This window comes from Salvelinus fontinalis, chromosome 20 (assembly GCF_029448725.1).
Source record: "Salvelinus fontinalis isolate EN_2023a chromosome 20, ASM2944872v1, whole genome shotgun sequence".
Classification (NCBI taxonomy): Eukaryota; Metazoa; Chordata; class Actinopteri; order Salmoniformes; family Salmonidae; genus Salvelinus; species Salvelinus fontinalis.
The window spans coordinates 8,689,113-8,711,162 of record NC_074684.1 but is presented as its reverse complement, the minus strand read 5'-3'; the positions used below and the strand labels follow the sequence as shown (position 1 = coordinate 8,711,162).

Genomic DNA, 22,050 nt, shown 5'->3' with positions numbered 1-22,050 from the left:
ACACACACAAACATGAGCACACACACACAGACAAACATGAGCACACACACCCTTTCCCAGTATTTCCCTCTTGGTCAAACACTTCCTTTCCCCGTGTTTGTTTGTAGATCTCAGTTCCATCTTGCGAACTTTGTGGGAGGTCAAAGGTGAAGTAAGTAAGTGGGAGGGGCCTGTGGCAGCGGGTGCAGTTCCGTGGGCAGGGCCCGGGAAGGGGGGGGGGGGCGGGCCCGGGAGCTTGGTGAGGGTCAGGGATTGGAGCTGTGTGCGGTCTGTCACTCATGTGTCCCAGCCAGTCATGCGGTCTGTGCTCTCCAGTGAGAGGGACTTGGTCTTGTGGGGTGAGGCTGGGCTGGGGGGACTGCTGAACGTAGAACTGTTTGACGCCGTCGAGTGACGGGGCGAGTCAGAGTCCTGGAGAGAGAGAGAGGGGGGGAGAAAGAGAGAGAGAGAGAGAGGGAGATTTAAAGATAGTGAGAGGGGGAGAAGGAAAGGGGAAGAACAGGAAGAAAGAGAGGGAGGGAGAGGCACTGAGATGTCGTACTTTTCTCACAGCTAAACACAAAACAGGCAAGGGCCACGATCAGTAGGCATGCAACGAAAGAAAACCCTGACACACAGGGGGCGATACGATCTTAACTTGTCTGAGAAAAATATTGCCCCTTTTTATAATAAAAATAAATAAATAAATAACAGACAAATAATATGTACACTTTCTCCTATTCGTGCCTACTGAACACAACCCATCTCTCCAATGGGCTCAGTAGATCAGGCCTGGTCAACACTAGTCCTCAGGGACCTCTGTGTGTGTTTGTCCTTCCAACCAACCACTGTCATCATCAAAGCTAATCTGCCGTTTGACTTCCTGCCTGCCGATGTGGACATGGTGATATCTCTTCACATCACCACACAGAGCGCTAAGCAACAATGACTTAATGCCCCGGGAACCTTCCACATCATCAGACAATGAGCAGCTCGATTGGCCGGAAGTGATTGGTCACAGCAAAACACATACGCAATACACACGAGGCCCCTCGTCTACTGTCTACTACTACAATACACAGCAGTCAGTGGAGGTTGACCACCTTTTGTTCCAGCCTAGTTGAGAACGCACGGTTAAAATAATCAACACATATATGGTTTTGGAGCTAGAACGCGATTTGTTAAATCAGGGGTGTAGTGTGTGTGTGTGTGTGTGTGTGTGTGCTGGGCTGGAACAAAAGCCTGCATACACTGCTGGTCCTCCATAATTATGATATGCCACCCCTGCTATAGTATACCATTGTGTACAAGATACCCCTGAGGACAGCACTGAGAGTTGCTAGTTAAGAAAAGCAGGGTTGAGATCATCTGCCTCCTTCACTGAAGGGAGGTAGTAGGGTTTGTAAAATTCCAGTAACTATCTCACAATTTCCAGGTTTTCCAGAAATGTCCTGATTATTCCCTCCTGATTCCGGGAACCTTCCAACTGGGGGTTTCTAGAAAACCTGGGAATTTGAGGAAAGTTACCAGAATCTTGCCAGGCTACACGGGAGGTGGTGAGAGTGAATTTGTCCTCTGCGCCGCATGCTTCTCACAGACAAAACATACATTTTTCATTTCTATTTGTACAGTAGGCTACGGCTGTGGGAGCTACAACTGTCCACCACCGCACTACAGTAGCTGGCACAAAGGTACAGGTACTATAATGGCCTATAGGAGAAGAGCGCCACAGTATCTTCCTGATGATCTATCAATCAAATCAGATCAGATACTGTCATGGTCATGATTAGAAACATGAGTTGGGCTGGCCACTGGGGGACAGTATGGAAGCAGACAGACGCATGCGGGGTAGAGGATGATGGTGACACATCGTTCCAAAAACCAAACCAGGAAATGAAGTAGAAACCCCAGGGCAGGTCAGGGGAAAGAGGAATGAGTAACCGCCCTCTAGCCAGAAACAGTGGGGACAATCAGATGCTGGTGCCGCTGGGGCTGAAATGGTGCAGTGGTGGGAGGCTTTGGGGTAAAGCTTCACGACTGTGGGCAACGCGCGCACGTGCGTGTTGGTGTCTGTGTGTGTGGTTGAGGGGTAGGTCACAGTGCGTCTGGGTTGGTTGTGTGTGTGTGCTGACATTACCTTCATCTTACTAAGCAGGGTCCTTAAAGCCCTTTTCAGATCGGGGGTCTTCTCCGATGGCGAGACCGCCTGCCACTGGAGAGGAACAGTTACAGACTCAGCGACCCGGCCCGGCCCAGAGAACAACATGCTGGGGCTGGGGGGGACCGAAGCGGGTGGAGGGGGGCGAGATGGGGGCAGGCACGAATCACGATGGAGCTAGCCAGGTATGAGGGACGGTGGGGGTGGTAGACAGTCAGCCAGGCCAGAAGAGGGAGCCAAAGGCACAATGGATAGCTAGAGCAAGAATCCCCTGCTTTGAGGATGGCTGGATGCTTGAGGTAAAAGCTTATCTTAACCAGAGATCTAGGATCAGATTATTAGACCCCAAATCTAACCTTAAACATTAGGGGGAAGAAAAAACTATCTGACCCTGAATCAGTGGTTAGTGGTGACTTGAAACTAGCTACTACTGGCTGGGTGGGTGGTTGAGGCTGAGTGAGGAGAGGCCAGATGCAGAGAACCAGAGAGGGGAATGGCTGTGACTGAGGTTCGGGTCAGGATTGAGTTCCCTATGAGGGGCTGTGGTGGGTCTAGGAACCAATCAGACCGAGGGATAGGATGAGGCAAAGGGCGATATGGGAGGGCACGAGAAGACATAGGCTGGGTGGTGGATGTTGTGGGTAAAAGGGGGGCGCAGAGTTATGGGGCACACTTTGATATGTCTAATTACATAGATGTTTGATATGTCTTCCACGTCATTGGTCACCAGGTAGAGTATTTTCAGTGTCTGTGTAGTGTTATGGTGAACCTAGTCATTTTAGAGCAACTGTGCTCAAACGATTAGTGAAACGTGGTTTCAGATCCATCCACTTGACTCTCACAACCAAAATACAACCAAGATACAACTATCTGAACACTAGTATAGGAGATGCGACTTTTACCGTATATCATCTAAGCGACGACAGATTCAGCACAATTGTTCCCAATTATTAGTAGCCGAGTTTTAGTAGCCTTAATCAAGTGCAATTTACCCAGGCGCCCGAGGGAGGAAGCAAGCTAGGCTGGTCACGTACCTCTCTGTCGAACTGGGAGAGGGGTGCGTCGCTGCAGCCGTCCATACCCCCTCCGGAGGACAAGGAGCTCTCGGAGGGAGAGGTCATGGTCTGGCGCTTAGAGCTGTAGCTACCCCCGGACAGCTCTCTCCTCAACGCATTGCCGTTCTGAGATGACGAACCTGGAAAAAGGAGGGAGAGACAAAAATAGAGAGATAGGGGAAGAAAGAGAGGGATGGGGAGAGAGTAGGACAGAGAAGGGAAGGGGGAGTTAGGAAGAGAAGTGAAGAGAGAAAGTTAGAGACAGATGAGTGTCACCCTTCGGAATCTATTCAGACCCCTTGACTTTTGTTACATTACAGCCTTATTCTAAAATGTATTAAATAAAAAAAAATCCTCAGCAATCTACACACAATATCCAAAAATGACAAAGCGAAAACAGGTTTTTCGACATTGTTGCTTAATTTATTAAAAATAAAAAACAGAAATACCTTATATATAAAGTATTAAGTATTCGGACTCTTTGCTATGAGACTCGAAATTGAGCTCAGGTGCATCCTGTTTCCATTGATCATCCTTGAGATGTTTCTACAACTTCATTGGAGTCCACCTGTGGTAAATTCAGTTGATTGGACATGATTTGGAAAGGCACACAGCTGTCTATGGAAGGTCCCACAGTTACCAGTGCATGTCAGAGCAAAAACCAGGCCATGAGGTCGTACAGCTCCGAGACAGGATTGTGTCGAGGCACAGATCAGGGGAAGGGTACCAAAACATTTCTGCAGCATTAAAGATCCCCAAAACACAGTGGCCTCCATCATTCTAAAATGAAAGAAGTTTGGAACCACCAAGACTCTTCCTCGAGCTGGTCTGCCAGCCAAACTGAGCAATCGGGGGAGAAGGGCCTTGGTCAGGGAGGTGACCAACAACCCGATGGTCACTCTGACAGAGTTCTAGAGTTCCTCTGTGGAGAACCTTCCAGAAGGACAACCATCTATGTAGCACTCCACCAATCAGGCCTTTATGATAGAGTGGCCAGACGGAAGCCACTCCTCGGTAAAAGGTACATGACAGCCCGCTTGGAGTTTGCCAAAATGCACCTAAAGACTCTCAAACCATGAGAAACAAGATTCTCTGGTCTGATGAAACCAAGATTGAACTCTTTGTCCTGAATGCCAAGCGTCACGTCTGGAGGAAACCTGGCACCATCCCTACGGTGAAGGATGGTAGTGGCAGCATCACGCTGTGGGGATGTTTTTCAGCGGCAGGGACTGGGAGACTAGTCAGGATTGAGGCAAAGATGAACGGAGCAATGTGCAGAGAGATCCTTGATGAAAACCTGCTCCAGAGCGCTCAGGACCTTAGACAGGGGCGAAGGTTCACCTTCCAACAGGACAACGACCCTAAGCACACAGCTAAGAGAACGCATGAGTGGCTTCGGGACAAGTCTCAATGTCCTTGAGTGACCCAGCCAGAGCCCGGAAATCTCTGGAGACCTGAAAATAGCTGTGCAGCAACGCACCCCATCCAACCTGACAGCGCTTGAGAGGATCTGCAGAGAAGAATGAGAGAAATCCCCCAAATACATGTGTGCCAAGCTTGTAGTGTCATACCCAAGAAGCCTCAAAGTTGTAATCGCTGCCAAAGGTGCTTCAACAAAGTACTGAGTAAATGGTCTGAATACTTTTGAAAATGTGATATTTCTGATATTTAAAAAAAAAAAGTTTTTCAAAAATGTATAAAAAAAGTTTTTGCCTTGTCATTATGGGGTATTGTGTGTAGATTGATGAGAAAAAAACAACTATTTAATAAATTTTAGAATAAGTCTAACATCAAAATGTGGAAAAAGTCAAGGGGTATTTTCTCGAGGCACTGTAAATGCATTTAAATCTACAAAAATCTACTTTCCATTGTTCACTAGTAACACACATCCATTTTCTCTACCCAGGCCTACATCTTTTGATGCTTCTTTAATCCCCATTTTATTATACAATATTTATTTTACTATTAAGCTTACTAGCTTAGTGTGTTTGGTAGCGTGATACTTACGGATGCCCAGTCCACTGCTGGCGCTCATGGACCGTCCCGGCTCTGCTCTGTTCTTGGTGATGGAGGGGATGGACACGGAGCCACTGAAGCCTGCAGCACGACTCTCCTGAACACGCACGTTCTGTGTCAGAGAGGCCAGTGGACAGGGGAGGACAGAATAGACCGGGGCGGATGAGGACAGAGAGGCACAGATATATGGATTACGGAGATGATATGAGAACGCATAGTGATACAGGCACATAGAAACAATTGTGAATACACATTCACCGAATGACAAATATGGATATGAACACATATAACATGTAATATAGCCATGATGACCACACATATGTAAACACAGACATTAAATCACAGAAACGCACAGACGTTCACACGTACAAACACATGATGCTCAGTTGGACCAGAGAAGGAAGAACAAGTACTCAGCTTGTTACAACTGAGCAGAACATCTATGGAAACTCTCTGTAGTGGCCCGTCTTACCATGGGCAGGTCTTTGAGGATCTGGATGCCGTCCCCAGGTCCCATGTGGGCCACGTGGTTGAAGTTGGTGGGGTTGGAGATCAGCTTGTTCCTCATCTCTGGGTCTCTCAGCATCTCTCTGTATAGGACACACACCAAACACAGGAATAAGGTCACTGTGGCCAGGACAGGGTGAACGCATCAGTAGAGAGTGATATCGCGTGAACAGAATGAGCTTTATGCCTATGGAGGGGACGAATATGGATGCATGGTATGGAGTCTGTACTAAATCTGTAGTGTGTAATGCACCATTAGCTGTACACTACCTCTGTGAAGTAGCTTGGTGCACTATGAGTGTATTGTGCACTATGTAGTATGGCGTGCACTACATAGTGTGTAGTGTATTGTGCAGTGCGCACTACGTAGTGTGTACTATAGTGTATAGTGTAGTGCACCCTATGTAGTGTGTAGTGTATTGTGCACCATGTAGTGTAGTGTGTAGTGTATGGATATGAGCACATATGCACATATGTCGGTGGGCAACAGCAAGGTGCATGTGACACATCTAGTGCTTTAGTGCCTGTTAGAGGTTAGTTGCATGCCCTGCTTACCACGTGCTTGCATACTCTCGCTTTCAGCTCGCTGCTGCCGGCTAGCCCTTGTGGTGAATTGGGGAGCAGTTCATGCACAAGTCTCTCCTTGCCGGTACAAAGCCATGACCAAGACTCCTGTCGGGCCTTATCGCGGCGGCACACGTTAACTGGTCGGCTTGAAACACCAGGCTAACCCGGCAGGGGATCTCGGAGCAGCAGTGTGGACACGTCCTGGCAGCCATCAGCCACTGTCCCGCTGCCTTGTGGGTTAGTCTGGTACGACAAAGGCTAGGGGAGCACACCCTGAGAGAAGAACAGCGTGGTAGGCGGACGCCGACAGACTGGGGTTCAGGCAGCCTCCTGCTACTGTGGAAGATACTAGTCGTCCTGGATTTCGCCACTTGCCACTGGAATTTCACCTTCCTACAGTGAAGTAGTGCTGTTGAGGATTGCGCACCCTCAGCGGCACTTTACATAACTTCCTTTGCGCAGGTATCCACTTCTGACCTCGGTGAAGCCATCAACCGGAAACCGGCCTAAAGCCTGGCAGGTTTGGGGTGTCTGGTGACGGGGGCAGGAGTGAATGCACCGGGAGCCCTTAATCAGACCCCTCTGCACGCCAGCGGCACAGGGCTATTATGGTCACCAGCAGTTGGGACTTGAGTGGCAGCTGCTCTCGGCAGACCCCGTGTGCCTGAGCAGCCCTATTTAGCCACACTGCTCTCCCCCAGCTGGGGGGAGGACTAGAGAGTGGCCTAAAAAAAAACGTTCCACTCAGCGGTTGAAAAATGCTAAAGAAAATAATTCCCCTGAAACTGGCGACATAGAACATCAGAACTCTCTTGGACACTGACGATAATAGCGACAGACCCCATCGGAGAACAGGTTTGATTGCTGCAGAGCTGAGGCGCTACAACATTGACATTGCTGCCCTGAGTGAGACCATGTTTCTGGATGTACGTTCCCTGAAAGAGGAGGGAGAAGGTTATACCTTCTTCTGGAAAGGTTACCCTCCGGGTGGACAAAATCAGCACGGTGTGGGACTGGCAATTAGAGCCTTCTACCCAGCCTCACCGAAACACCTGTCGGCATAAGTGAAAGACTCATGTCTCTCCGTATCCCCTTAGCCAAGATCCCCCTAGTCACTAGATGAGGCCCTTCACCCGGAATGACGAGATCTTTCTGCTGGGTGACTTCAACGCTAGGGTGGGGACAGAACATGGAGCGGAGTGCTGGGTAGACATGGTGTTGGTCAGGTCAATGAGAACGGCACGAGTCCGCTAACTCTATTTGCCGAGCGGGATCTCATTGTCACCAACAGAAGAACAAATATAAAACATCATGGATGCACCCACGCTCCAAACACTGGCACCTGATTGACTACGCCATAGTGAGACGTTCTGACACAAATGACATCCTGCTGACATGTGCCATGTGGGGTACAGAATGCTGGACAGATCACCGTATGATACCGTCTAAACTCCAGGTGAGAATAAGCCCCCCCCCAACGCCTGCAGAAGTCCAGTAAGAGGCTTGAGAAAACTGCAGTAAGGGACGAGTTCTGTTGCTGAAAGGCTGAGGGTAACTGAGCCTCTTCTGAGCACAGGTGACCCCATGGACCAGTTGTGGGCATCTATTAGCTCAGTGCTCTATCAGGCAGCGGCCCACTCCATTGGCTACAGAGGTAGGAAACATCAGGACTGGTTCGATGACAACTCTGACACCATCATAACGTTACTGGATAATATGCACAAAGGTCTACTCTCAACAACCCCACATCTGCTACCCTCCTCCAACAATGGCGTGCATCACGCAAGGACGTGCAAACAACCTTGCGTGCTCTGCAGAACGAATGGTGGACGAATAAGGCACAAGAAATCCAAGTTAATACCGACAAAAACGACATGCACAATGTCTACAACTCAACTAAAGCTATGGCCCTAGAAGTCACGCCATCACCCACATGAAAACGTCTGATGGTCTGACTCTCTTGAAGGACCAAAACCAGATCCTGGTGAGGTGGGCTGACCACTATGAAGCACTACTCAATCAGCACTCTCCTACGGACCACTCCATCCTGGAAGAACTTCCTGTCCATCCACCCATTTGAGACCTCAACCATTCACCAACCTTCCAAGAGGTGTTATCAGCTATCCATTCCCTCAAGAACAACAAGACTCCTGGCGCTGACAACATCCCAGCAGAGATACTTAAGAAGGGAGGTTACTTCTGCACCAGAACGTTCCACCAGTACATCACTGAGGTTTGCGACTGGGAGATCGTCCCCCAACAGTGGTGGGATGCAAACATTGTCACCATCTATAAGAACAAGGGTGACAAGTTCATCTGCAGCAACAGCCAGAGGATATTTCTTCTGGCTGTTGCCGGCAAGGTCCTGGCCAAGGTGATGCCACACATGCTGGTGAACAACATCACAGAGGAACTGCTGCCAGAGTTACAATGCGGCTTCAGAAAGAACAGGAGTACGGTCCACATGATATTTACGGCACGGCAACTCCAGGAGAAGTGCCGTGAACAACATCAGGACCTTGTCGTTGCCTTTGTCGACCTCTCCAAGGCCTTCAACACTGTGAGCAGGGAACTACTATGGGGCATTCTACTCAAATTTGGCTGTCCAGACAAATGTGTTAACATCCTTTTCCAGTTCCATGATGGGATGATGCCTCAGTGGCCATAGGAGGGCAGGAGTCAGTGCCCTTTGGCGTAATCATTGGTGTGAGGCAGGGGTGTGTGCTGGCACCTGTACTCTTTAACATCTTCATCCTATGTGTCACCCTGCTTCTCCACAAGGAGCTTGAGGATAGCAGCGGGGTTGCGGTCGACTTCGGGCTGGATGGAAATCTATTCAACATCAGGAGGCTCCAAGCAACCACCAAGGTTTTTGACGGAACGGGTTCTTGAGCTGCAGTATGCTGATGACTGTGCTCATGGCCACACTCTGGAAGACCTTCAGTCTGTCCTTGTAGCGTCTGTGAGGGTCTATAGCAGGATGGGACTGTATCAACACCACCAAGACAGAGGTGGTCTGCCAATGGAGATCCAGTCCTCCACCCACCATGCCTGTCTTCACAATTTAACACAAATCACTGGCAATAGTCCCGTCCTTCAAATACCTGGGCAGCAACCTCTTGGAGAACTGCAGCATCGACCTCGACATTCAAAATAGGATCAAGCAAGCATCAGCTGCCTTCGGGAAACTCAGACGCAGGGTCTCCCAAAACAGGGATCTCCACCTCCCCACCAAAATCACCGTCTATTAAGCCATCTGCATCACCACACTTCTTTACAGCTGTGAAGCCTGGGTCACTTACATTCGCCACAACAAGCAGCCCGAGCGACTCCACATAAGATGCCTGCAGCGCATCCTGGGAATCACCTGGTGTAGCCATGTGCCACATACAGAAATACTGTATGGCCAGCTACATCTTGGACGGAGGTCTGCAGGGGGGCAGATGAAGCGCTACAAGAACCAGCTAAAAAACGTTGCTGAAGAAGTGCAACATCAAACCCACAGCACAGACCTAGAGGATGCTGCTGCCGACCGTTTCACCTGGCGGCAGCTCTGCCAGAGGGGTGTACATAGGTGGGAGGAGGAGAGGAGCACAAAGAGACAGCTCAGGAGAAATACAACCATGCCTGCCCCCGCCAACACAGACTGCATTGCCCCACCAGCAATAAAGTTTGTGGATCTCAGATTGGACTCTACAGTCACCAAAGAATCCAGCGTTAACTCATCATCGGATACGATGGACTATCATAAGCAGTGTAGTGTGCACTACATAGTGTGTAGTGTGCACTACATAGTGTAGTGTACCTTCTCTGCTGTAGCCTCTCCTCTTCGGGGACTCTGAAAGAGAAGCGTCTCTTGTTGTTCAAGCTGCGAACCATCTGCTTCCTGCTGTTGTCAGAAGTCTCGGGGACCACCAGCTCATCACCCTCTGGAATTATAACAACATGGCCACCGTCGTCAACAACAACAGCATCATCAGTAGCATGATCATCATAAATATTTCTAATCCAGTTCTTATTTTTTGTTGTTGAAAATAAATCTCTTTAAAAAAAGAACATGATAATACTACTATGGAATACACGACCATTAAAATGAGTAATTCACTCAGTCAGTGGTCATAATCAAGATATGCATCTCTCCTATGCATTTAGAGGTCCGGAGGCCTATCCTGTGTGCAACTGACCTGCCGTCTTGTTTCGGAAGTAGATGAGCCTCACTGTCTCCAGACCCAGGAGGTTCAGGGATCCATCCGGGTTCAGAGGTCGCACCTTCAGGGGGGATACAAAGGGGTCAAATGTTACACCTACACCAATCCCACGACCGGCCCTCCGCTACATGTGCAGTCCTATACTCTCACCTTCTTTAGTGGGACGGTCTGAATCCACTCCATGGTGTTGACATCAAACACATCCACAGCATTCTCACTGTACACTGACAGGTAGGGGGCGTTGTAACCTGGAGGGGAGGAAGGAGGACAACATCAGCTTCAGGCTGAAAGCTACATTCTGGGGTTGGTTTTTAAATGCAAAACGACAGCCCCGCTACTTGTTTTGGTAAACAGCTTGGGATGAGGCAGAGGAAATGTAACCCCTCACAAATGTGTAGACAGCCACTCTAGAAGCAAGCACTGTCTCCACACGATAGTTTTAAACATATTCGGAAGCTATATACTTTTTATTTACTTGTCGTTTGTAAACAGCTAACACCTATTTTGGTTTATGATAACGGTAAGACAATTGTGCTGGTTCAGAACTCACATGCGGAGTTAGGCACGGCCGGCCACATCAGCTCCTGCTGGCGCGAGCGGCGGCCCTGCGAGTCCACATAGACCCCTATGGCTGAGAAGCATAGCAGCAGCTCCTTGGAGGAGATCTCCACGGCACACAACGCATCCAGGCCCTGCTGGGATATGAAGGCCAGGGTGTGGTCCTCGGGGTGCAGCAGGCTGACCGGGGCACAGTCCCCGTGGACGCTGTAGCGCGTGAAGCCAGCCTGGTAGCCCACACACAGCCGCTCGCTCAGGAGACCCATCCACTGGACAGGACCTGGGGTTTGGAGCTCCCGCAGCCGGCGGTGGCGCATCTTGCTCTTGTTCACCTGGGAGATAGAGAACCCTCATGCTGTTATTTAGTGAGTACATTTTTTTATATTTAATAATCCCATGAAAATAGCCTACATATCGTTGCTTTTCTAAGCAAAGTTACACGACATCGTTTGTCAAATACGACAATGTACTTTAAAACCCCATCCCTTCCGTCCCCACCGCCCACCTCGTAACAGATGACCTGTCTCTTCATGGCCACACACAGACAGGTGAGGGAGTTGTTTCGGACGGGCCCGGACACCAGCGCTGTGCAGCCCTTGGTCTCGGCCAGCTTGTAGGAGTCCATCTCCCGTCCGTCCAGCGCGGCCATGGGGAAGAGGCGGACGTGGCGGTTACGACCGGAGATGACCGCTAGGAGCTGCTCCTGGGGGACCAGGTCGATGTGGTAGACCTTCTTATTGTCTCCCACGCGGATGATCTCTGTGAGGTCAGGAGGGGGGAAGAGAGAGCGAGTTGTCAAAAAGACCTCTCCACTGTGATCGCCAATATGTGGTGAGCATTCTACTGCAAACTGGGTGAAGTGCATCAGGCGGGTAGGTGCAAAAGTCGTACCATCTTTGGTGACATGGATAACATAAAGGCCTTCCTCGTTGCCCAGGGCAACACGCTCGTGATCTGAAGAGAAAACATCAAGAGGACGTTTGATTCAGAGTCTACCGCATAGTTAGGTAACAAGATGCAGAAAGTGTGATACCTTCTGCAGTAGAACATGCAATGGCTGTATACTACAAACTCTTAATGAGACTGATACAGAGAAGAGTTTTTCCCCCCCTAACAATTACTTTCTTACTAAATGACCAAAATAGAGGGGCAGTGTGTGTGTGTGTCTCCCCTACCTATAATAGCGGCGGACTGCGTGGTCTTGATGAGCGGTAGCGTGCTGTCGTAGGCCTCTTTGGGCACGTAGACAAAGCGCTCCTTCAGCTTGTTCTTCTTGAGGATGCGCTGCAGCTCGTTGAGAAGCCCCACCCACTTGTTCCTCTCGTGGTCGGTGTCCGCCAGGATCAGGATGGAAGGTTTGTGACTGGAGGAGGCGGACAGCTGGGCAGCAGTCACCTGGAGGGGTTTAGAGGTCAGAGGTTAGGGCAAGGTTAGGGCTTTTGGAATGGCGTCCCACAACAATGAAGCATTGTTTAAAAAGCGGAGAAATCTGAAGACTGGAATAGGCGGGGGAGTAATCACGGGGTAAATGTATGGATGTATAAATAAATGCATGTTTTCAAGAAAAAAAGGCTAACCCTGAATATACATGGGATGTCCTTGCGGCTGGCGTGAATGACGTCAGACGCCAGAACAGAGCTGACTGAAAACTCCTCATCCCTGGAAAACAAAGGAAGGAGAAAGTGTGTGAGAGAGAGAGGGGGGAGAGGCAGAGAGAACATGGGAGAGAGTGATTGAGTCAATCAAATAAGGGACTAAACCCGGAAGTAATTCTAATAAGCAGCCATTTCTCTCTGAGAGACTGGGTTGTAGTTCAGACAGAGCTCAGGTTGTAGTCCTTGTCAGTCTCACGTCATGTCTATGAACTGACTGACCACCACACTGGGCGTTGTGGCCCTTCCCCAGCTATGGGAGTTCTAGTTCAGACAGAGCTTCGGTTATAGTCCTTACCTCATGTCTATGACCTGACTGACCACCACACTGGGCGTTGTGGCCTTGCCCTCTCCCAGCTCATACAGGAAGAGCTTGAAGTCACACACTACGGCAACCGCCCGCTGCCAACCCTTCTTCACCCCCGTTGGCTTGGGCACCTGGGAACACACACAGGGACAGACACACACTTCAGTCTCACACATAGACCCAACCTAGTATTGACAGTGGTAAACAACCTTGAGAGACAGAGACATATTTTACTATACAGACACAATTAACAGGCAAGCCTCACACACAGGTCAGCCACTGGTGATATAGGGACGTTAAACGTACAAGGTAAGGTTTTAGTTTTACATTTGCACTTTAATTCACAGGTACTTATTCTACCAGGAAATGTTGTTAAAAGAGTGCATAAACAATCTTCGGTGTCATACGTACTCTGACGTGTCCCTCGTAGGCAGTGCCGATGCCCCTCTGAGGGTCAATGCCCAATGGCCCCTTGGTCTGGTCGTGTGGCACGGGGCACACTGCTGGAGCCTTGTCAGCACATGTCACGTGGCACGAGAAGTTACACACTGCAAGACCAGACAGGAGAGAATAAGGGGTTTATATCGGTTTTATATCTAGCCTCAAAAGAGACAGTACTCCCACCTCAGTCTTGCCCCACTTCGCCTCCTTCCATCCAAAATCCCCTGCCTTCTTCTCTTCCTTCCACCTGTTTCCCTCCATCCCTTTCCGCAGATCCCAGTCTTCCTTCCTTTATCCCTCCCGCTCTCCTCCACCCTTTATCCCCCCCTCCCTCTCTCTCTCTCTCTCATATCGTACCTTCGCAGGTGCAGCCCTGACGGATGAGTCCCACCATGAGAGAGGTGCACTGGTTACACTTGGTTGGAGCACTGAAGGACTTCACCACAAACTGGTGGGCTTTGGGCTGCAGGGGACAAACAGAGGAGAACAGAGGGCCGATCGAAACACATAGGACTAATACAGACGCTTTATTGAAATGCAGCAACTGGTCTTCGTCGGGTCCATGGGATTGACATGACTAAGTCTTGACCGAGGTTAAAACAGTAGAACGGTATTTGGGAGGTCAAAAAGGATGTCAGGTCTTACCTTGGGTGATGAGCGGCCAATACTACCGTACCCCCCTGATCGCATGGTGGGGGTCTGGACTGGCCGTGGGGGGTGGTCTATCAACTAGAGGGTGAGAGAAGACAGAATGATCTGAGTACAGCTAGGGCTGTGGCGGTCACGGAATTTCATCAGCCGGTGATTGTCAAGCACGTAACTGGTCGGTCTCACGGTAATTGACCGTTAATTAACAAACACATTTAGCGTCTCCTGGCTTCCACACTGATAAGAACATCTACGTTTTACATTTAATATGGCCTACACCTTCACAATAAATCCATGATTTATTTTTAGACAGGTCTAAAGAAACATGATATGAAGAAAATGAAGTCTATTTCAGAAGAACAGAATAGCATACTTTGTCCTTATGTTAGGTCCTGATGTGGCTATGCCAAATGGCTGTGGGTTACACTAGTTCATTTAGCAGACACAATTTGCTTAGAATTCTATGGCATTATTTTAGAGTATGAAGAAAACAACTGAACAAAGCTGAATTAAATAGAAAGGATACTTTCTCCAAACGATTTGAGGGCGTGTGCATATGCGGCTATTCTGTGTTGAGCATTTAACAACTAAATAGGTCCTCCTATATGCTTAATTTAGAGTTATTAATGTAACTTTAGTTGTTCTACAAACATTGGGCTATCTGTTTATGATTAACACATTGTAAGGCTGCATGATGCGACTAATGATGAATTTTTCTTTTTAAGTTGCTTGAAAGGCATGTACTCTGCTTTGTTTTGTTGCGCAGGCTGTACACACTTAAAGTCTCTCATTCACAATTTGACAAGCACTTGATAATGCCTCAAATTTCCCGGCGGCATACCCTTTGTGTGGCCGTAAAGCATCCTAAAAAAAATCCATGCCTTTTGCGGCCAGTGGCCTTTGTGCCCTTGGCTGGGAGTGCTGTGTTGTGCCCTTCTCCCTGAGTGCTGTGTCGTGCCCTTCTCCCTGAGTGCTGCCCTTCTCCCTGAGTGATGTGTCGTGCCCTTCTCCCTGAGTGCTGTGTTGTACCCTTCTCCCTGAGTGCTGTGTTGTGCCCTTCTCCCTGAGTGATGTGTTGTGCCCTTCTCCCTGAGTGCTGTGTCGTGCCCTTCTCCCTGAGTGCTGTGTCGTGCCCTTCTCCCTGAGTGCTGTGTCGTGCCCTTCTCCCTGAGTGCTGTGTCGTGCCCTTCTCCCTGAGTGCTGTGTTGTGCCCTTCTCCCTGAGTGCTGCCCTTCTCCCTGAGTGCTGTGTTGTGCCCTTCTCCCTGAGTGCTGTGTTGTGCCCTTCTCCCTGAGTGCTGTGTTGTGTCCTTCTCCCTGAGTGCTGTGTTGTGCCCTTCTCCCTGAGTGCTGTGTTGTGCCCTTCTCCCTGAGTGCTGTGTTGTGCCCTTCTCCCTGAGTGCTGTGTTGTACCCTTCTCCCTGAGTGCTGTGTTGTGCCCTTCTCCCTGAGTGCTGTGTTGTGCCCTTCTCCCTGAGTGCTGTGTTGTACCCTTCTCCCTGAGTGCTGTGTTGTGTCCTTCTCCCTGAGTGCTGTGTTGTGCCCTTCTCCCTGAGTGCTGTGTTGTACCCTTCTCCCTGAGTGCTGTGTTGTACCCTTCTCCCTGAGTGCTGTGTTGTACCCTTCTCCCTGAGTGCTGTGTCGTGTCCTTCTCCCTGAGTGCTGTGTTGTACCCTTCTCCCTGAGTGCTGTGTTGTACCCTTCTCCCTGAGTGATGTGTCGTGTCCTTCTCCCTGAGTGATGTGTTGTACCCTTCTCCCTGAGTGCTGTGTCGTGCCCTTCTCCCTGAGTGCTGTGTCGTGCCCTTCTCCCTGAGTGCTGTGTTGTGCCCTTCTCCCTGAGTGCTGTGTCGTGTCCTTCTCCCTGAGTGATGTGTCGTGCCCTTCTCCCTGAGTGCTGTGTCGTGCCCTTCTCCCTGAGTGCTGTGTCGTGCCCTTCTCCCTGAGTGCTGTGTTGTACCCTTCTCCCTGAGTGCTGTCCGCTCAGAAGCACCTCTCACTCACATGGCTCACCATCACGTGATCGGGTCTATCTCTAACATCTTCTCTTTTTTGTTCTAACATGCCAGAGGCTGTTCACCTTGGAGATCTGCTGCGGATATGGAAGACAGACACGTCGGGAACAACTGCGCGCGTCCTTGTCCAATTCCGAGGTGCATATTGAAGATATTGGAAGAACTGTCCACATTTAGTTTTGGTCAGCCAACAAGATGAGTATGTCTAACGAACAGCAAAAGCACTAGCCTATGTCAATGTACTATCCCCCATAGTACAAAAATGTACCTATTCTATTCTGTACGAGAGACAAATATTCCAAACATAGTCTGGGACAGTTGTGGGATGCGATAGATCTCAAATTAATACAACCACTTGCATCAAAAATACTTTTTTTACACAATGTGGCAGACGCAACAGATCAGAACGTTTAGCTTAAAACGTTGATAAACTATTAGGCTATTTCTTCACATTATAAGCTCAGCAATGTGCACACGGCAGTAGGCTATAAGCACAAATTTCATTGGCGGGAAAACACCATTATCAAAAGTGACCGCAAATGCGATTATGCGTGTAATGCTTTTATTATAAAGGTGTATTTTTATGGTGAAAATAATCTTCCCCAAACTTGAAACTCACTCGCAGCTTATGAATGCCAGTTAGGCTCTAAACCCCTTGTAAAGCGGATTTATGTGCTTCATTTTCTTGCGCAACATGAGCTCATGGGCTCTCATGAAGTGTTTGATTAGATTTTTGATTACATTTGCATTGATGTCAGGGTGATTAGAGGAACAATAGGGTGCGGAGTACCATGCAGTTAGCAAGTTTGGCCATCAGCAGCATCAGAGCTTGGAGAAGCCTAATTACTGTGACTAAAGGGTCATGTGGAATTTGACTGCCTTCATTACTCGTGACCAATATGGTAATATGGTCACTTTAACAGCCCTAAGTACAGCACAATATATACCTAGTTTTTATTTTATGGTCAGAAAATCAGCCCTTATAGATTAAGAACAGTCTAAGATTAAGCATAATATAAGTTGAGGTCCAAAGTTCAGAGGTTAGAGTTCACCTCTATAGGCTCCACGTCGCTGGCCATGGAGGGCGACCGTGAGCGAGACTTGAGCTGGGACTTGGAGTCCTCGCCTCTGGATGGAGTGTTGGAGGGAGTGAAGTTATCCACCGAGTCCACCTGGAAAAAAGGATGAGAGAGAGAGAGAAATAAATGAAGAAAGGTGGGTTGCAGGAAACAGGAATATAGAAACAGGTTGTGATGGAGTTGGTAGAAAGTAAGGAAGCTAAAAGGGACCAAAAAGCACCATCCATGCTTAGAGTAAAAAGCAAGAAAACAATTCAACCAGGTAGATGCACAGTATTAGAGAGGTAAATGGAGATTGTAGTCGTAGCAGAGATAGGACTGACCAATCCATTGGTCAACGGTCATTAGGAAGCCTACAGTTTGGACCACAAACCCATGAACAATGCACATGACACGAGTGCTACACATACAGTGCATTCAGAAAGTATTCAGACCCATCGACTTTTACCACATTTTGTTACAACTACAGACTTATTCTAAAATGGATCAAATACATTTTCTCCTCATCAATCTACATCCAATAGCCTATAATAATGACAAAGCGAAAACAGGTTTCTAGACATTTTTGCAAATGTAAAAAAATTATTAAACAAAATACCTTATTTACATAAGTATTCAGACCCTTTGCTATGAGACTCGAACTTGAGCTCAGGTGCATCCTGTTTCCATTGATCATCCTTGAGATGTTTCAACAACTTGATTGGAGTCCACCTGTGGTAAATTCAGTTGATTGGACATGATTTGGAAAGGCACACACCGGTCTATATAAGGTTCCCAAGAACACAGTGGCCACCATCATTCTTAAATGGAAGAAGTTTGGAACCACCAAGACTCTTCCTAGAGCTGGCCGCCTGGCCAAGAGCAATCGGGGGAGAAGGGCCTTGGTCAGGGAGGTGACAAAGAACCCGATGGTCACTCTGACAAAGCTCCAGAGTTCCTCTGTGAAGATTGGAGAACCTTCCAGAAGGACAACCATCTCTGCAGCTCTCCACCAATCAGGTCTTTATGGTAGTGGCCAGACGGAAGCTACATCTCAGTAAAAAAGCACATGACACCCTGCTTGGTTTGCCTAAAAGGCACTTACTGGACTCTCAGACCATTAGAAACAAGATTCTCTGGTCTGATGAAACCAGATTGAACTCTTGGTTCAATGCCAAGCGTCACATCTGGAGGAAACCTGGCACCATCCCTACAGTGAAGCATGGTGGTGGCAGCATAATGCTGTGGGGATGTTTTTCCAATGGCAAGGACTGGGAGACTAGTCAGGATCGAGGGAAAGATGAACGGAGCAAAGTACAGAGAGATCCTTGATGGAAACCTGCTCCAGAGCACTCAGGACCTCAGACTGGGGCGAAGGTTCCCCTTCCAACTGGGTAACGACCCTAAGCACACAGCCAAGACAACGCAGGAGTGGCTTCAGGACAAGTTTCTGAATGTCCTTGATTGGCCCAGCCAGAGCTCCGACTTGAACCCAAACGAACATCTCTGGAGAGATGTGAAAATAGCTGTGCAGCGACGCTCTCCATCCAACCTGACAGAGCTTGAGAGGATCTGCAGATAAAAGTGGGAGAAACTCCCCAAATACAGGTGTGCCAAGCTTGTAGTGTCACACCCAAGAAGACTAGAGGCTGTAATCACTGCCAAACGTGCTTCAACAAATTACTGAGTAAAGGGTATTCTTACGTAAATGTGTTAACCTTTTTGTTGTTCTTGTAATATATACACGTTTGCAAAAATGTCTAAAAACCTGTTTTTGCGTTGTCATTATGGGGTATTGTGTGTAGATTGATGAGGATCATTTTGTTTTTAATCAATTCTAGAATAAGTCTGTCACGTAAGTCTGTTCGAATGCACTGTAGCCCATTGACCATGCCGACTGTAGCCACGAGGGACAAGAGCACAGCCACACCATACATTTGGTTTTGGGAAATCCACAAAGTCACTTGGAGGATAACGAAACAACTGCAGTAAATGCACACATATACGCTACTGTAGTTTATTGGAGGACTACAGTGCAGGCCATACACCCATACATACACCATGCCTTAAAAGCAAAGACAAATACAATAAAATACTTCACTTTTTTGAAAGTCCAAATGTTGCATCTCCACAAAGCCCCATGCATAACAACCGACACAACACACACAATACATTCCCTTTCATGCAACAGACACAGTTGAGGTTCAGAGGGTGATTGGGCACAGACAAAATAACAAGCACAGAACCGCTGCTTAGCTTACTCGTCTGCCTTTGCTAGTTGGCCCAACTGATGGAGAGCGCTTCAGTGGGGGGAGGGAGAGAGGGACAGAAAAATGGAAAGAAGTCAACATCTGAAGTGGCTCTTAAATAGGTCACATTAAAAGGAATGGTAGCCTATCTATTTGCTGAGGATGTCCTTTCCACATTGCACTGAAGGACACTGCCTGGATTGGGTAATAACTCTCGGTGTCCCAAATGACACCCTATTCCCTACATAGTGCACTACTTTTGACCACAGCCCCTGATCAAAAGTAGTGAATAGGGTGCGATATGGGACATAGACTCTTGGACTAACAGGGGAACTCGTGATGGTACTACAGTGTGGAAGGGAAGCTCACTCCAGAGTGTTAAACAGTATGTTCTGTAGTGTCTGGACTCAAAGCCAAGTAGCCATGGATGGCATCAAAGAATGTCTCTATACTAAGTGGGAGGAATCGGCTCAGTATACAAACATTCTTTCAAGTCTTGACTAAATTCCAAGGAGCCCAAATTCTGCTGCTGCAAACCCCACTCACGCAATGGCTATTTTCCGTTTCTCCGCCCTTTTCCTGAACTGAGCACTTTCTCACATGGATTTAACAATGGTGGAAACTCCCTCTAGCCAACCCTTTGCTTTTAAATGCATGACACAGAGTGTGCAAGTGCACAATTTGGGAGAAGGGTGGAAAATTGGGACATAGCCAAAGACTGGGGATGCTGCTGATCCACTACTACATTCACAGAAGACTCATTGGCTAGTAGGCTTATCTACTCACACGGGACTAGCTACGACGCTCACAGATACCCACACGGACGAACACAGAGAGGTATGGTCCACTCACTCACACAAACACTGGATCCAATCACACCACCACGCTCTGAGGCAACTAGTTAGCTTATTATCCATCTACAGTCTAGAGCTCCACACACGTCAGCCACTGCCCAACAGAAACTTACGTCTTCCCAAAAATCTATTAAAGAGGATGAGGATGAGGAGAAATAATCCTGACGTAGCAGAACATGAAAGCAAGGAGAACCAAATAAAAACAAGATGTGAAATATTTACACAAATGAAATAAAGAAAATTAATAGAAGAAAATGAATGTTCTGAACAAAATCTGTTAATGAAATAAATGTAAAAAAAAGTGAAGGAAGACACGGTCACTCAACAAAAGAAGAGAGGCCTTTAAACATTTCCTCTGATCTTTAAACAAGTCAGAGACCGTGGAATTTAGAGCAGATGATTAAAAAGCCATCCTGTCTGTAAAAGTGCGAGGGATGGCTACTTACATCGAACTGGTCCAAGGCTGTGGTGGGGGCGTTGAGGAAGGCCAGAAAGGAGTTCTGGGAGTCCTGGTGCTTCACACCTACACAAAACAACCCCACCAGAGACCACAATCACATCACCATGCTGTCCTAAAAGCAGCACAGAGAAAGTAGAAACATTTTGCCCTCTCCCAGTTTCATACATTGAAAGTTTCTCAGTCGGTGCTTAAGACCAGATATTCCATACATATAAAAACGAAAAGGTCTGCACTCAAACAGAACATATAGCTTTGAGAGGAGAAACACAGGTCAGAGGTGATGGTTCCAGTCTCACCCCTGCGCAGGCGGAGCTCCTCCGTCTCCTTCTTCAGCCTCTCAATCTCAGCTAGCAGGTCCTGGTTCTTAGTGTCCGACTCCTGCAGCTTACTGAGGAGACAGGAGGGTAGATGAGCCAGAGAACGTCAACAATGCCAAATGCGATCATGCAAGCGTAACAGAGTAATGCTTTAGGTGCGCGCTCTTGACTGACTGCACTGTACTGCCGTTGAATGTGCCCCATATCCCATGTTCCCTTTTTGAGCAATAAAGATTTTCTAAGTCTCAGCGTAGTTCTTAGACTAAGAGTTTAAAGGTAGACAAGTAAGTAAGAGCAGCAGTGGACGTACCACTCAGTGGAGATGTTGGAGGCCTTGACTTTGTTCAGTTCGTCCTGGATGGCCTGCTTGGCTCTGATCTCAGCGTCCAGTGCAGACTGCAGCTCCAGACGGGCCGACATGTCCAGCTTAGCGAACCTCCGCACCTTCCACGGCATGTCCTGCTGTAGGGGGGAGAGAGGAGGGAGAGGGGGGGGGGGGTGAAAGGGACGCAAATGAAGAAGGGTAAGTTCAATGCAGATGTGAGGAGAGAGGTACAGAGGTTCTTGCGTGTGTGTGTGTGTATATGTCTCACCGTGGCCCTGGCACCTAGGCTGGTGTTTCTCAGTCCCTCCAGCTCCTCGGTCATCTTAGTGGCCAGAGCCTGGAGGTAACCTCGCGCATCCTTCTCATCGCTCACCCTGGAACACACACGTCACAGAGGACACATTCCCTCGCGTCATTATACAAACACACGCACTCATGTGGGCGCACAGACACACACCCTGCAGGTAAGCCCTACCCTGTAGGTAGCGCGCATGAACTCGTTAACCCTGTCGCACAGTCAATAAATACAGGGATATGAGCAGCCCTCACAACTCACTAACCGCAGTATCCGTTGCATAAGCTATCATATCCAAACTGTCACTTTAACTGGACTGCAAGATTACAATACGGTTACAATAACTTGCCATTGCCCTCCCATTGAGTATTAGATTAAGGATA

At 48.3% G+C, this 22,050-nt stretch overlaps 1 protein-coding gene across 8 annotated transcripts in view; it reads right to left on the bottom strand.

Moving 5' to 3' along the window:
- Window positions 1-211: 211 nt before the first annotated feature.
- LOC129817244 (serine/threonine-protein kinase MRCK alpha-like) overlaps window positions 212-22,050 on the bottom strand; it is a 99,120-nt gene continuing 77,281 nt past the window's right edge. For 2 of the 8 annotated variants that reach the window (XM_055872285.1, XM_055872288.1), the window contains 23 exons: window positions 21,641-21,746; window positions 21,358-21,509; window positions 21,027-21,118; window positions 20,717-20,793; window positions 19,429-19,467; window positions 17,162-17,281; window positions 14,094-14,177; window positions 13,806-13,911; window positions 13,419-13,555; window positions 12,999-13,138; window positions 12,626-12,707; window positions 12,224-12,443; window positions 11,940-12,002; window positions 11,554-11,807; window positions 11,041-11,380; window positions 10,641-10,738; window positions 10,467-10,551; window positions 10,088-10,211; window positions 5,681-5,798; window positions 5,200-5,320; window positions 3,172-3,332; window positions 2,117-2,191; window positions 212-411 (listed from right to left, as the gene is read on the bottom strand). In XM_055872285.1, coding sequence (XP_055728260.1) covers window positions 277-411; window positions 2,117-2,191; window positions 3,172-3,332; window positions 5,200-5,320; window positions 5,681-5,798; window positions 10,088-10,211; window positions 10,467-10,551; window positions 10,641-10,738; window positions 11,041-11,380; window positions 11,554-11,807; window positions 11,940-12,002; window positions 12,224-12,443; window positions 12,626-12,707; window positions 12,999-13,138; window positions 13,419-13,555; window positions 13,806-13,911; window positions 14,094-14,177; window positions 17,162-17,281; window positions 19,429-19,467; window positions 20,717-20,793; window positions 21,027-21,118; window positions 21,358-21,509; window positions 21,641-21,746 — 2,929 coding nt within the window. In that variant the 3' untranslated portion in view covers window positions 212-276. The remainder of the gene's footprint in view (window positions 412-2,116; window positions 2,192-3,171; window positions 3,333-5,199; window positions 5,321-5,680; window positions 5,799-10,087; window positions 10,212-10,466; window positions 10,552-10,640; window positions 10,739-11,040; window positions 11,381-11,553; window positions 11,808-11,939; window positions 12,003-12,223; window positions 12,444-12,625; window positions 12,708-12,998; window positions 13,139-13,418; window positions 13,556-13,805; window positions 13,912-14,093; window positions 14,178-17,161; window positions 17,282-19,428; window positions 19,468-20,716; window positions 20,794-21,026; window positions 21,119-21,357; window positions 21,510-21,640; window positions 21,747-22,050) is intronic. The other 6 variants (XM_055872286.1, XM_055872289.1, XM_055872287.1 and 3 more) reach the window with 5 other exon arrangements.